Below are 14,836 nucleotides of genomic sequence, written 5' to 3'. Positions count from 1 at the left end.
GGATGGGAAGGTTGCATTTTCTCTCTGGGCAATCAATGTTTACCTTCCTCTCTCGGTTCTTCTCTCTCTCCCTTTCCCCGGATTTCCAACTAGAAAAGGTTCATTCTAAATATAATTTTTTTTCGATTACGGCCACAAACATTGCATTGCCCTTATAAGTTCAGGTTAATGTTGACATTGCAGTTAGAAATTGCACATTTGGATGATGACAAATAAAAAAAAAAAAAATCAAACAGAAAGCAAAACAAATAAAAAATGCATGCAAGCTGCAATTCTGAATTTATCTCATTCCTGCTCAGAATTAGCAAACACGTCCTTGGTTGTGTTTGTAATGAATAATAAAAATCACGTTCGCTCTACACCCTGAAGGAGCACAGAGCTTCAAAACACTTTCTAAGGTTGTTATGTTTGTGTAGTGCAATGCACTTATTTGCCTGTTATGTTACTTGGCGGAGTCAGTAAAAACAATATTGCTTTTACTGAGCATTTTGTGTGAAAACCTGCAAAAATGCACAATTTGTTATTTAAGTTTCAGCCAGTTTTCTGCACATTCTAAGGTTTTAAATGTGTGCGAAGCAAAACCCTGCTAAAATCTAATATTTTCATTTACTTATTAATAAGAAAAAAAATCGCATAGATTTTCTATGAATGTAAATTCATTCATTTATTTTTTGCGTTCTTGACGTGAGCTCGTAATTATTCTTTAGGTTGCCACTCGTTCTTTCTGTAGCTGATTGCATTTCAGTGTTTAGAACAGATTTGAAGAGACTGATTGGATTTTTTTAGATATATATTCTGGAAAAGTTAGTCAGACAGCAGCAAAAGTTTCATGGCAGCTTGCAAAAGAAAAATCAAGAAATGAAACAGAAACATGTGGGAGTAAAGGCTCCTTTTGTAAATAAAAAAAAATAAAAAATTGCAGAGATATCCCCAGGATCGCTGTGACTGGTGCAGTAAAGAAAGCTCACATGCACACTGCAACACTTAAATCTATTTATAGATCCAGCAGCAGCTCCCTTGCCTTTCCCAGAGAATTATGATCATTTTCCCCCCACTGCCTCTGAATTAATACCTGGTAGTGGTGAACCTTATGCCTTTATAACGGATTGCTGTGTGTTATCGCCCGGTGCCCTCGTCAGAAACAGTCTGACTGGAGGGGAAATGGGAATAAAGCTGTAGCTGAAAGGTATGCACCCGCCAGACGCACAAAGCATAAATCACAGCATCTGTCAGAGATGCAGCAGAAATGTGTGACATCTGCCCTTATTTTGATATTGTAGCCAGGCTTCAAAATCTTCTCTCTGTTCCTAGAGCTTGATTTTCTTTCAGCAAGATATACCAAATGGTACATCATATACATAGGCTTGATCCTGTATATGTGTAGAATATATAAGGGGAGCAAGCAGAAAAAGTTATAGTTCAATTCACTGGCATGCTTTTTGTGGTGAAGTTTTCAAGTGAATTTTTATCAAATTTACTTACCGTATTTTCCGGACTATAGAGCGCACCTCACTATAACTCGCACCCACAAAGTTTTTTTTTTAAAAACTGGAAACGCACATATAAAAGGCGGACAGGGCTATAAGGCGCTGGTATCTCCGCCGCTCTCGGTTTTCCACAAGGAAGCAGCGAAGGGAACGTCCTTAATAAATCTGCTGTTAAGGACGCAGAAACTCCGAACCATGGATTCGTTCACGCCGAGCTTACGTCTCTATTTTCCTCCTGAACTGCCAGATCGATAGCCTTCAACTTAAAAACTGCATCATATGAACTTCTTTGTGTGGTTTCCATGGTATGAGTTTGAAAACATTTCTCCATCTTGCCTGCTGCTAACATGTGCTTGTTCTAAGTGAAAATTGGCGCTTTCTTTGGTTTGCAATTTTGACTTCCAACTATTCACTTCCTGCTAAAGAGCCCCCTGGTGGTTGGAAAAAAAAATCCACAGATAAGCCGCTCCAGGCTGTAAGCCGCATGGTTCAAAGCGTGGGAAAAAAGTAGTCAAAGTAATATAGTCCAAAAATACTGGGGGGGTTTTCTGAAAGAGAAAAAAATACTTATGAAACCATTGTTTAACATCAGCTGAGAGTTTTTTCGAGCAAAATTGCACAGGAAGGCAATGGCCAGGCTACCCAAATTGCTGCAGGACAAAATGTTGTGGCTTCAGTGATAAAACAATGTCATGCTTTTCAACACAGACATCCACTGGACGAAAAATGCAGCAAGCTCTCATTAAGTTTATTTAGATTTTCTTCCAGGCATGTGTGAAAGGCACATATCAAATCATCAAACCTCCCACACACAGTGTCAAAGTGTTTCTGATTACCCTTTCCTAGCTTGGTGAACAACTGTTTTGTAGGTTTGCCTGCACACTACAGCAGTGATTATCTAAATGTTTTGTCAGAAATCTTGTTGCACTCATACATAGTTTGGATTTTTGCTTTAAATTGTTTTAATAATGAATTATTTTTCCTTGCTCCTGAAGACCTGAACTCAAAAATGTGAGTATTTTCTTTACTACAGATAGGAAATGTTCACCATCAACACTAATAATAAATGACCAATAGTGACGACAAAAAGAAAATGTGGGCTAAAATACTTGTTGAGCTATTGCAGTTGTGTTACTGCTATAAATTGATCAAAACCGACACATACTTAGTGAGTTTTCATACAATTTAGGGATGACTTCAGCCACAATTAATACAACTTGACCAACATTGTTCTCCACTCTTGTAAGCCACACTCTCCTGCCTCTGTATTGTCTTGTTGAATTGATCTGACATGTCAGGATGAGCAAGCGGATCAATAGAAGCCATATTAATTACATGCTGGTAATCCATAGACGATTTGCTCCTGTCAAACATGACGCCGTCCGTTTGATTGTTCTCATGTTGCTTCTGGCTCACAGGCTGACTTTGAACATTGCTAACGTCTTCCTTTTTTTTTTTTCTTTTTCTGAAGTTACCGCTGCTGCTGCAATCACGTGAAATAAATCGATATGTTTTTAATCAGAAATTCAGGAAGAAAAAAAACTTGACAGGAGGTAGATGACTCAATTTAGCAGAGCCAAGAAAAAGGCCCAAAAGTCAGGAGTTCTGTGGTTTAAATTGACTATTTCATTTTCATTTTTATGTTAATGGCGCTTTTCGCTTTTAAATGAGGGAAAAGCTGATGTTGGCTTTCGTTTGACGTTTTTCTTTTGACAACACTAGTTTTAAGGGCTTACTTCTACTTGCAGCTTCAGAAAATACACAATGACCACTCTGGACATAATAATATATGTGTTTTTAAGATTCATGTGCAGCATTATATATTTTTTAGCCAACTCGACTAAAAGTGGAGCCTGGAAAAACAAATGAAGCGTGTTCTAGAAGAAAATCTGTTATTTCTCCACAATAGCGTCCTCTTCTAACCATGTTATCAAATAGTTTTTAGATAACATAGATTTTGTCTAAATCTATGTTTACTATTACTACTTCCATCCGAGTGAAGTGGTAAGATGTTTTTTTTTTTTTCATATTACAACATATTTTACAGATTTTGTGAAACCTTAAACCAATACTTAAAATGGGTGTCATGAATTTGTTTTATCTTTACTCTTTACAGTTATATTAATCTTGTGGGGTTTTTTTATTTTATTTATTTGAGATTGTTGATTGTTTATTTTATTTATTTTATTTTTGTTACAAGAACAGACAAACAACTATTCTATGATTATTTTATTGGCACTTCATCTCATCTGACACCGCTCCAGTTTTATTGTCAAGTAAAAATTGTTTTTACTGATGTTGTTTTTAATTGATCACTAAATTTAGCTCAACTATTGAAAACAAAGATGTTCAAAGAGTACAACATTTTTCTAAAAACTTTAGTACAGTTTTATTTATATCTATATATAAAAACCAGCTGAAACAGAATATTTCCTTGTTGTTGCTGATTGGATTCATATTTGTTTTAACATTGTAGCACAGCTAGATGCTACAGGAACTTTGAAAAGTAGCTGTTTTATTTGTAGAGGATGCTAAAATGCTGCCCCCATACCAGATTTACAGCTAAATATATCATTGTACACATATCCACTTTGACAATTAAAATATTTGACTTTCATTTTGATTTCTTTTGCCCTTTTGTCTTTGCTGGAAATAAGAAATTTCAAGTTGGCGTTTTCCATCAAATCCAAAACAATAACATAGTGTTTAGGTTTTGCAATCTTTCCATTTTTGTGGTCTTTTGCTTTTCAAGTTGAGTCTCTTTGTTTGTTACTTTTGTTGAAACGTTCCTTTTTTATTGAACTTCCTCTTTCTCAGCAGCCCTCTGTCTTTTCAAAATGAATATCTGAGTTTCTTTATCCAGCGTGCCCCTGGAGGCCACATGTGTCTGAGCCCTTTTTTTAGACCCATTGTAAAAATGTATGCACATTGGGGAACAATAACAGCATGAAATTAATAAAACACAAAGCAAAAACATGTAGAAAGCTTAGCTGAATTCACAAGGCAAACATGAAAAGCATAAATGCTGCACTGTGCACTTCTATATGTTCACGCAAGGCATTATAATTAGCTGGTTGCCAAAAAGCAGCTGAAGAGCTCGTTGCTGTGATGGTGAGTGAAGCAGGCAATTTAGAAGTAACATTAGTCCTCTCTATCTGAACTGATGCAGAGCTCTCTGAATGGGACTTAAAGGGTTCCCCACACACTCACATTCTGCCACAAGCCTTTCCACTGGCATCAGAGTAAGTCCACATTTAGTGTGCTGTGCTTAGCAAACCAAAGGTAATTGTTTTTTTTGTTTTTTCTGTTCAAATCTCACTCAGTGAAGCAAGTGTCAAGAGCCAAGATAGCAGCAAACAGGGAAAACTGGAGACATTCTGGAAGCATGACAAAAAAAAGGATGAATGCTAAAAGGCTAATTTTGTGGATGGAAAACAGATTGCTTTTTTCATTAAAAAAATAAGTTTAATAGTCTTAACCCTTTCATGCATAGTGGTCACTACAATGGACAGCTGTCTAAAAGCCATTTTCTTGTGCTTCCTGTGGATTTTTATGTTATAAATGCAGACAGACCACTGAAGTGGACACTAATGCATCATAAAATATACCATCAACTACTGGCCATCAGCTGCAAATGCAAGAAATTATTTTTGTTAAATACAATATGGCCGACAGACAAAAAAGCATGAGAACCGACCCGGTCCCTCCTTCTACTGTAGACGACTCTTGCAAGTAAAAAAAATATTGTGACATCAGATAACCCCTAAGGAACAATACTACTGATGTATTTTTCAAATAACAACTTTGTATTTGGACAAAATTACAATTCATAACATAAAAAAAAAAATTATTTTTACAAAAAAATTTTCCTACCTTTTTTTATGCCTTAAGAAAATTTTTTTTAAAAATGGAAAAAAAATTCTGACACAACGGATCATAATTCATGCATGAAAGGGTTAAAGTAAAGTGTTGTTACATTCCATTACACATAATTTTATTGCAAATGTTGTTTTAGACATAGTGGTAGTGGTAAATCTGGAATGTGATATAAATTGTAAATAATTTCTATCAATAATATAAATGTGGTAGTAATAAATATAAATGTAACAATAACAATAATAATGTGGGGATAGTAAATATAAATGTGATATAAATAAATATTTGTTTTTTCACTTTACTTCATCCAGAATACTTTTTTAAAAATTATAGTATTTGTATTAAAACATGTGGCAACAACTATTGCTAAACATCTATAATTTAAGAAAAAAAGACACAAATAGGCTGAATTAAATAGTTGGGTCCATATGGGATGTTCTAAGTATTTCAGAAATTGCTTATCTACTTGGATTTTTACACACAACCACTTTGTGGGTTTACAGAGAATGGTCCATAAAAGAGAGTGTTTCCAGTGAACATTAAAAGTCCAGGCAGAATTACCTTGTTGGTGTTTGGGGTTCAAAGGTAGACTCATTTGAGATGTTGAGAGCGCAAATGACAGCTCGTTTTCCGGCCAACAAGAAAAACACGTATTAACGTCGTTTCCCTTCCAACAAAAAAGATCTGTTTTGCTTAAAATTGTTCCCTCTTTTATTTGAGAGTTTGAGAAACACACACGCCGTCAGCCCAACACTGTGTTTGCAATCAGCAGCAATGCCGTTTGTACTGAAGAGGAAGGTAAATATTTTCAGGTAGGGACAAGCTAGCTCTGTCGGGTGAATCACTCTATCTACCTGCAAAGCTAATGGTGATGAAAACTTCCACCCCATAATTACAGATCATCCAAACTGCAAGTAATTACTTCATTAGTACTGTGCTCACCTAAACACTATGACTCCAGTGCTCTGTTATCACACCTTCGTTCACTCCATCTCCATTGCGCCGGGCTTTCAACTGACTCTTCAGAGTGCAAACGAAAGCATGAATAATCAGTGTGCCGCAGAAGAAGTAACTTATCTTGGAGCAGGTCATTCCCTTAAACTGATTCCTACAGATAAAATGTAGCCAACTCTGCTTCTTTCTGCCCCTGAAAGACTGCTTTTGGGTCTTTTTAACATCCAGATGGGCCTCATTGTATCACTGCTGATGAAAAACACTCAATATTTTGTGTGATAACTGGGCTTATTCAACTGGAGAAAGGCTGTGTACACTGCAGGGCCAAATTTGAAATCCAAGGTCCATGTTGTAATGGGTTTGCAGAACACTTTAGAAAATGTTTGAATGATGCAAACATAGCAGCATTCATCAACACCTGGGTCACCCACATATGGCTGGGATTTTTGATTGCACGACTGAATGTAAGACTCTTTCTTCTGCTTGACTACTTTGTGAAAAACATCATTCAAATGGTTGCAGCAGCCAGGAAAAATGAGTTTGAGTCATTAAAACAACAAAATATTCAATGTATTTATTTCTACTGGCACTTAGTGGTAGTTTTAGTCGGCCTATAGAAACTGTTAATTGAAAAATGACAGCCTTATTTTAGAGGTTTACATTTAAAACATATTCAGTCTTTTGCACACAATATTGTAAATAAAGTGGTAACAAACTGGTTTTATTGACTTATTTTCTATACTGACATCATCCGATGAGAGCTGTGACATAGGGTGCAACATCGTGACTAGTTCCTCAGAGTTTTAAATGCCCAACGGTGGTTTCACTTACATGTCTTCCCTTCAGTTCAGTAAAGCAACTTTAATAAATGCCACACCAATTTATATTCTACATAACCTGCAGATCCTAATCTTTAAAGCCACTTTTGATTTTTACCAGTCATGTTTTATAGCCTTTGGATTAGAGAGCAAACCTCAACAAACTTAGGATATTTGAAACTGGAATTTAATTACGTTTATGTTATTGCGGTTCCCTGCTTTCTTTAGATTGTATTGATTTTTGCCTTTTGGAGTTTTAATTTGTCTTTGCAAAACTGAGCAGCCCATGAATATGTGATTATCTTGGTCAATACTGCAGTCTTGATTGTTTATTACAATTACTCTTTGAGTGCAAAAACACTATTTATTGCGCCCCGAAGTATTATTTTCTAAAGTTCATGTTTCACAAGTAAAAAGTGTGTAGTTGTGTTTTATTCCTTCCATCATTTCAACAGCTTTGAAAACACAGCAAAATGTTCTTTGATGCATCAAAAACGTAGAATTTTTGTGGCTAGTTGGTTAAAAATCTACCAGTGAAGAATAATTAGCAGGGCGTGAAAATTTGCTCCGTGGTATTGTGAGTTTTAATCTGCATTTTACGCAACATGGAAGTCGTAGGGGAAACATTGAGTCAAATTAAAAGTTACATTTCGCTGGTAGATTATGTATTTGTAACCGTTTGCAGCTGAAATGAAAATCAAAATAGACTAAATTAACTATGTGGCATTGCATCAAATGTTTGGAGGGATTTTCTTGACAAAACTCAAACATTTGAATCGTTTTGAACAGATTTACAGTGACGTCTGAGTCCATTTTGTCATATTTGCAACAGCTGTTATTTATGATTCACTCATTAAAACAGAGCAGGACTGTGATTTCTGTACAGCTTGAAAACCAATACAGCAGATTTTTGCAAATCAAATATTCATGTGTTAACTATGCTCTCAACTTTAAAGCTCATTTTATGTTGACAGCTTTGTGCACAAATGTCAGTGACAACATCATCAAGTGCCGTTTACACTCTACTAATCCCGTTTTCTTGCTGGTTTTTCCCTTCAGGTGGGCTTGCAGCGCTGGTGGGAGCAGGAGATCTCTGTGAGCAATACCATCGGCAAAGGGGAGCTCATGACACACAACCTTACCGAGCTGATAAGACCCGAATCGTACGAGGTGCGTCTCACTCCCATCACTCATTCTGGAGACGGTGACCCCACCGTCCGGATCGTCACCTACAGCGGTAAGAGTCAAAAAATTGTCTTTTAAGTGTTGTCTCAAGAAGCGACATAAAAGCAGGTCGAAAAAGAGAAAAAACTAATTGAGTGCTGGTTCTATGTGTGGCGTAAAACACATCTCCGTGGTGTTGCAATAGTGACTCTGTGACTTTGTAATTAACCCCCGCTCCAGTTTTTGCGTCTGCACCATGACACATGTTCATCAATTCATGGATGAATATCACAATTTCACTTTGGCATCAGCAGCCATTTCTGTGATCATGACGGAGATCTATTATGCATGATATGTATGAGGATGGACCAGTAAAAAGTGAACTCATTAAAGTCATTTGAATTGCATCTAACGCATTAAGTCTTGAGAGGTTGAGCCTGATTTCAGCGTGCTTTGCTCCTTTCCAGCTTGAGCCAAATGAATGCTGATCAACTGACTAATCTCTTCCTCTGACCTTTATTCCCTGAGTCAGGTTTTTATCCTTGGCTTGGTTAAAGGCTGACTTGTTGTTTGTGTACTCGAGAGATCGCCGTAACATCAGAGCATCAGATGACTCAAACATGTCATTTAGGTCATCAGACCAAACAAAACTGGTCAGAGATGATTCATGTTTCTCTGCACTCAGTTTGCCCATGGACAACTTTTTTTTTTTTCTTGTTTGTCTCTTTTTTTCTGCCGGAGGATTTGTTGTGTCTCCTGGAATGTTTCTCTAATAGCACGAAGGTATTTTTATTTCAGTGCTGATCAAACAGAGCAATCGTAGTATTTCATCCGGTTTTAGACTCTAAACCAAAGATCATGGTAATAAAGTAAAGAGTTGTGCCTTACAAAGAACTGTTGTAGAAACTGCAGTGAAATTGCAAAAAGATAAGTGTTTCAGTTTGAGATTGTTGATTGTTGTTTCTCCTTGTATACGTAAGGAATGAAGAAACAAATGTATATTGAGAAGCCCACTACACTAAGTTTCAACAAAGTGATTCAAAGCATGAGTTTCAGGATTTGCATAGTGGAAGCAAACCAGGGCTGTGACATTAATATCCTAAATAATATGGATATTTACCTTAAGTTGAGCAATACTGCAAAAAGCTTAAGACTTTGCTGACAGTTTAAATGAACTCTGGCCACATGAAGGATTCTCCACCACAGAAACATCAGATCTGGAGTCTATACAATATTTACATTTAAGCACAAAGAAATCATGTAGTTTTAAACTTGAATGCATACTGGAGATATTGTTTCATCATAGTAATACGCATACGTCAATAAAACTTTAGTATGCTATCAGAATTCCTGCTATCAAGCGAAGCAGTGAAACATATATTCTCTAATATGACATAAAAACCACTGCCGCATCTCAGATTATTGTCCCAGACTTAGAGGACAAAAGCACAGAGATAGGAATAGGTAAGACATATAGTCAATACTGTTATATTCTGCAGCACTCCATATAAATGCACATCTCCTAGGTGATCTTTTCTACGTCTTTATCCTCTATGTCAGTTATGATGACCGAGAAAAGTGTTTCAACCTCGCTTTGGCTGTCTTCTCGCAAGCAAGCCCCTCTTTGTAGCTGAGCTGCAAGAATAAATAGAGAACTTCAGAGTCTGAGTCAGAGTAAAAGCAGCTTAGCAGGCCGCTTCTTGGAATACTTTTCTTTTAGCCGTTCCTTAGCAGTTTACACGTAATCAAGCAGATCCATTCGATAACGCGACATGCAAAGAAAGACGAGAGACGTGTCTGCCTGATCAGAAGAGAGCAATGTTGAGTTTTCTCTTTTAAATCTACATTCTTATGCAACTATGAAGTGAGTAAAACTATTGTAAGGCGTCCAAAATAAAACAAAATGAAAAAAAAACAAAACAGTAATGCTGAATGTTATTTCTTGTTAAATCCAAGTCTACAGTTGGTACTTTGCTCTTCCACAACGACTGCAAAACAATTTTACCAAAACTTTTTTTTATTTTTAAGTCATTCAGTTACAAATTCGCTGGTGTGCTCTGTATCAGTCCTGCAACATAGCTGACTTCATCAATTACATCCAGTCCTCTGACCACAGTCCATCACATCACCATGGCTACCATGTTTAAATGCATGGTCTTCCCTCTGTAAATACATTTTACACCGGATTTGACTGAAAGCCATACCTTCCAAATCGTACAACTGCATATTATCACAGAAAGTTTTGATGATCACAGATACGACTTTTAGATGCTTTAGCATAACCTGCATTTGTATAGCGCTTTATCAAATCAGAGGATTCCATGAAGTCACTACCTCCTGAGCGTACTTTACTGTTAGACAAATTATATTAGACGGATGTCTTGATTCTAACCACCAGGCAGTAATCAGGCATCGGTGTGTCTACTGAAATCCACCCTCCAAAAACATGTTAAGTTTAGCTATTTTATGATTTAACAAGGGGGGCAGTTAAATTTTCAAATACAACCACTTTTGTTTCGGGACCTTTTTTTCTTATCCCTTAGCTAACAGTTAGTATGTCTTTTTAAAGGCGGATGGAAAAACCCTGAAAATATAACATATTAAAGCAAAATATGGACAGATTACTTGTACATCCTTTTGATAATATATGATACAACGTCTAAAATATGGCAAGAAATGAAGAAAACTAAGCTAGATCAATATTTTTCATAAAGCACTATGACTAAGACACTAGGGCTGAAGGAAAATTTGTCCTTTCATTCAAGGACAATATGTTAGGAATATTAAAGATGGACATCAAGACAACATAAAATCTCAAAATACGCAAGATGCTAGTGAGACTATTGGCTCACCACAAAAATAATCAGCCAAGTAAACTGCAGGCATCAGACCGGTTGAGCCCAATGAACACACACTATAATACACTTTATTTTAAGGATATAAAATACCAGCTTGCAGGTACAGTTTTATTCTTGGCATGTTGACTGATATGCAACGAAAGGGTTGACAGTGCCATCCAGATACCCAGGTACTTGAGATGTGCATTTTCATAAAGTAACTGTTTTCCGTCTATCACTGCCTGCTGAGATCTTCCTGAGTGGCGCTGCTGCTGCAGTTGTGAATAATTTAGTTTCACTGCAGCTCATCACGACTGTTAGGAGAAAAGAGAATCCTAGAAGAGGCGGGAAGACAGAGAAACAGGCAAACTTTCCCCCAGTGGTCTGGGCTAAACCTTGAATTGAATTCAGATGAACTGAATCGAATTGAATTCAGTCAAATATGTGAAGAACTGTGGCTAATTAAGACAGCGAGAAGCAAAGGAGGATAGTCGGAGGAAGCCAAACTGGAGCTGAAGAGAAAAGGGGAGAGATAGAACAGAAAGAAACCAAGTAAGTTTTGGTGTTCAAATCTCCAGCCTGCACAACAAGAGACTGGACTAATTATCACTCTAGGGTGCTCTGTTCTCCCATGCTCTCTATAACGTTACTGTATCAGGCCAACGCAGGTCTGAGCCAAATTCACTCTGCACCGAGAACGGGTCCCATTAGTCACCCTGACTGACGGCTGAAATGCGGCCCGAGATCGTCTGCGCTATGGCTACTGTTTAATCATGGTAGGAGAACAAGGACCTGAGGGGGCTCCTGTGTACAAACTGTCAGTGTTTTATTACATTCAGGGCTTTCCAATCTAAAGAAATATATTGTAGTATTTTTTTTCTGTATACTGTAGTTAATCATTGTGTTTGTTTATGGGGTCTCTTCCTTTTGCTCTGTTTATGTGAATTTATTTGGATATTTTCAACTATTCTAGTTATTATTAAGTGTGCGCCCAGCTTTATACACATTTATCTTTATAGACGACTTTTAGCACAAATACCACAGTTGTGGACGAAGGCCGCCTCTGTTCTGCCTCCTGTTCTGACAAACGCTGTGGATCAAGTTGTATAGATTCAGTTCACCTTTTTTTGAGCCGTCTTGGTGTCAAACAATGGTAAAAATGGGAAAGGTTTTTACGATTATTAAGAAATAAAAATCTTGCATACATTGGTACTTAGACCCCTTATTTAATATGTTATATAACCACCACTGACTACAACTATAGTTGCAAATATTTTTGTATATGTCTCTGCCAGTTTTGCACAATTTGACAGATTCTTAAGTAGCTTGTGCTCGGCCTGATTGGTCCGTCAGGGAACATCGGTTTTTCATTTTGGCACAAATTCTCACTTGGTCTGGACTTTGACTAGGCCATTCTAACTTATCATAATCTTTCCATTGTAACTTAGCACAATTGTCCTGTCGTAAGTTAAACCAGAACCCAGGTTCCAAGTCTTCTACAATTCAAGTTTTTTTCAATATTGCCTTGTGTTTAGCTCCATACAAGTTTCAGCTTGTCCTTGCTAAAGAAAAGTCGCCTCAAAGCATGATGCTGCCACTGCCATGTTTTATCGTGAAGACAGTGTGATCACAGGGATGTTTGAAAATCTTGTGTTGCTTTCCTTTTGACTTCACAATTAGACGCTACTTTGTGTTGACATAAAATACTAATATAATCATTTTTTTATTGTGACAAATTTTAAGGGATTTAAACATAGCGTAACCCTGCGTGATTGGGTGTGTGCACCTCTTTGTTTTTCCATCCGTACAGCATTTTGAAAATGGTCCTCTATGCCTTGGATGGTGAGCAATTAGTTCCCAAAGAGTCTAAAAAAATTACTACATAAAAAATAAAATGTAAAAAAGCGTGATTCAGCTGGTCGAGTCATTATTTTTTTTTATTATCCACGACGGCAGTAGCTTTTCTGTGACTCTGCAAGAAAACACCCAAAGCAGTTCTTGTGTCTCCAGCTGCAGGATGAAGAATGGTCGTGTCGGCCAGCTCTGGATGCCGTTTTAAAATATACTGCAGAGACAAACTCAGCTTCTGTTTGGTTTTTGTCATCGCCTCCCTTCTCTGTCATAGCTTTCCCTGAACAATGCAGGATTTAAAGTTTAAGCTTTATGTCAGCCCTCTCTGTACAACAGCTGTTTCCTGATGCCATATCTTTATGCATGAGGGATGTCTGTCTCACTATCACTGTGGAGGATCTTTGATATCTGTGCTGACTTGGAGTCTCTTCCTACTTGAAAAAAAATCTAATACATTATCTCACAAAAAGTTCTTTTTTTGTGTGTGTTTAATCAAAGTTTTACCTGAACCGATGTTTAAATCTGAAAAATTTAACACATTCTTTAATTATTTATTATTTTAAAATGTTCTTGTGGAGGTATTGTAATAATAAATTGGCTGAAATGAAGTGAAAACATCAGATTCTCTTAATAATAATTCTAAAAATTGGCTAAAATGCTATGCAGTCTCTTGAAACAGTATTCATACCTTCACATTTTGATTGAGTTTTATTGTGTATTTTAAGTGGAAGTAGAAAGGTATACATAATTATTATGAAGAATGACATTTTTCTTCTTTTTTTCATTACAAAAAATCTAAAACCTGTATTATGCATTCGAGGAATGAATTTCAGCTCCATTTGTTCTGGTGCAAAATTCATTTCTCGAACACTTATTCAACGCTCTTTAATAGGTGCAGCACAGAACTCCTTCTAAAGCTTCTGCAAGGGAAAGAACACCACAGTTGCTATTTTTTATTTTCATAAAATAAAGAAATGCACCCATAAATTCTCTAACAGTTCCCACGATGACAGGATCAGTGGATCCTTTAGATCAGGGGTGTCAAACTCAAATACACAATGGGCCAAAATTTTAAATTGAACAAAGCCGCGGGCCAAGGTTGAACAAATGAATCTTTTAATATGGACCCAAACAAGTTTTGATTTAACAATAAATATTGAACAAGCAAGGCTTATATAACTTAAAAGTGCAGGCGTGCAAAATTGAGTTGCTAAAAATAATAATAAAACATATAAATGGAATATTAAATAAAAATTGAATGCCTCCTTTCTGAGGTAAATGTCAAAATTAGCTTCGTACACAGACTAATAAATTTGAAAATAAAATAACATAACAACTATGAATAAATCATTAATTAAACTATGAATAAACCATTCAGGCCTTGGAGTAACAAGAAAAGGTGCGTAGAAAACGTATTTATTGCTCATTTTGCGACACACTGATCTACTCTGATGCAGCCAAGCCAGATACCTTGCATCTTTTCTTGGATGCCAGTTCATCAATGTCGGGGCTCAGAGTTTGAGCTGAGGAAACCTTCATTATCTAACAAAGATGTTCGTCAGTCAGACGTCTCCTGTGAGACGTTTTCGTCATCTTCACTGAGGAGAAAAGTTGCTCACATACATATGTAAACAGATATTCTGTCTCCCACCTGTCCAGAAAAGTTCTATTTTCTGTCTTTCTTTTCGCCATTTTTTGGTGGGGTAACACAGTGACAGCTGTAGTTTGAGGTCGCAGTGTGGTTTGGGGGAGAGATGCGGGGATGCGGGGTGCGCCGGGGCTTTCAACCCAAGGAGTGCGCAAGAAGGCGGATCACCACCTTCCTAATACATCCATGTCCGCTACCATA

The 14,836-nt window shown here is 36.9% G+C and overlaps 1 protein-coding gene across 4 annotated transcripts in view; it reads left to right on the top strand.

Annotated features, from left to right (window-relative positions):
- The window catches only part of mdga2a (MAM domain containing glycosylphosphatidylinositol anchor 2a), a 211,278-nt gene that overhangs the window by 169,921 nt on the left and 26,521 nt on the right, over positions 1-14,836 (top strand). For all 4 annotated transcript variants that reach the window (XM_032585020.1, XM_032585019.1, XM_032585022.1 and 1 more), the window contains exon 12: positions 8,195-8,372. In XM_032585020.1, the coding sequence (XP_032440911.1) occupies positions 8,195-8,372 (178 nt within the window). The remainder of the gene's footprint in view (positions 1-8,194; positions 8,373-14,836) is intronic.

The sequence above is a fragment of the Xiphophorus hellerii genome, chromosome 15 (assembly GCF_003331165.1).
Source record: "Xiphophorus hellerii strain 12219 chromosome 15, Xiphophorus_hellerii-4.1, whole genome shotgun sequence".
Taxonomy (NCBI): Eukaryota; Metazoa; Chordata; class Actinopteri; order Cyprinodontiformes; family Poeciliidae; genus Xiphophorus; species Xiphophorus hellerii.
This window is presented reverse-complemented; position numbering and strand designations above follow the sequence as displayed.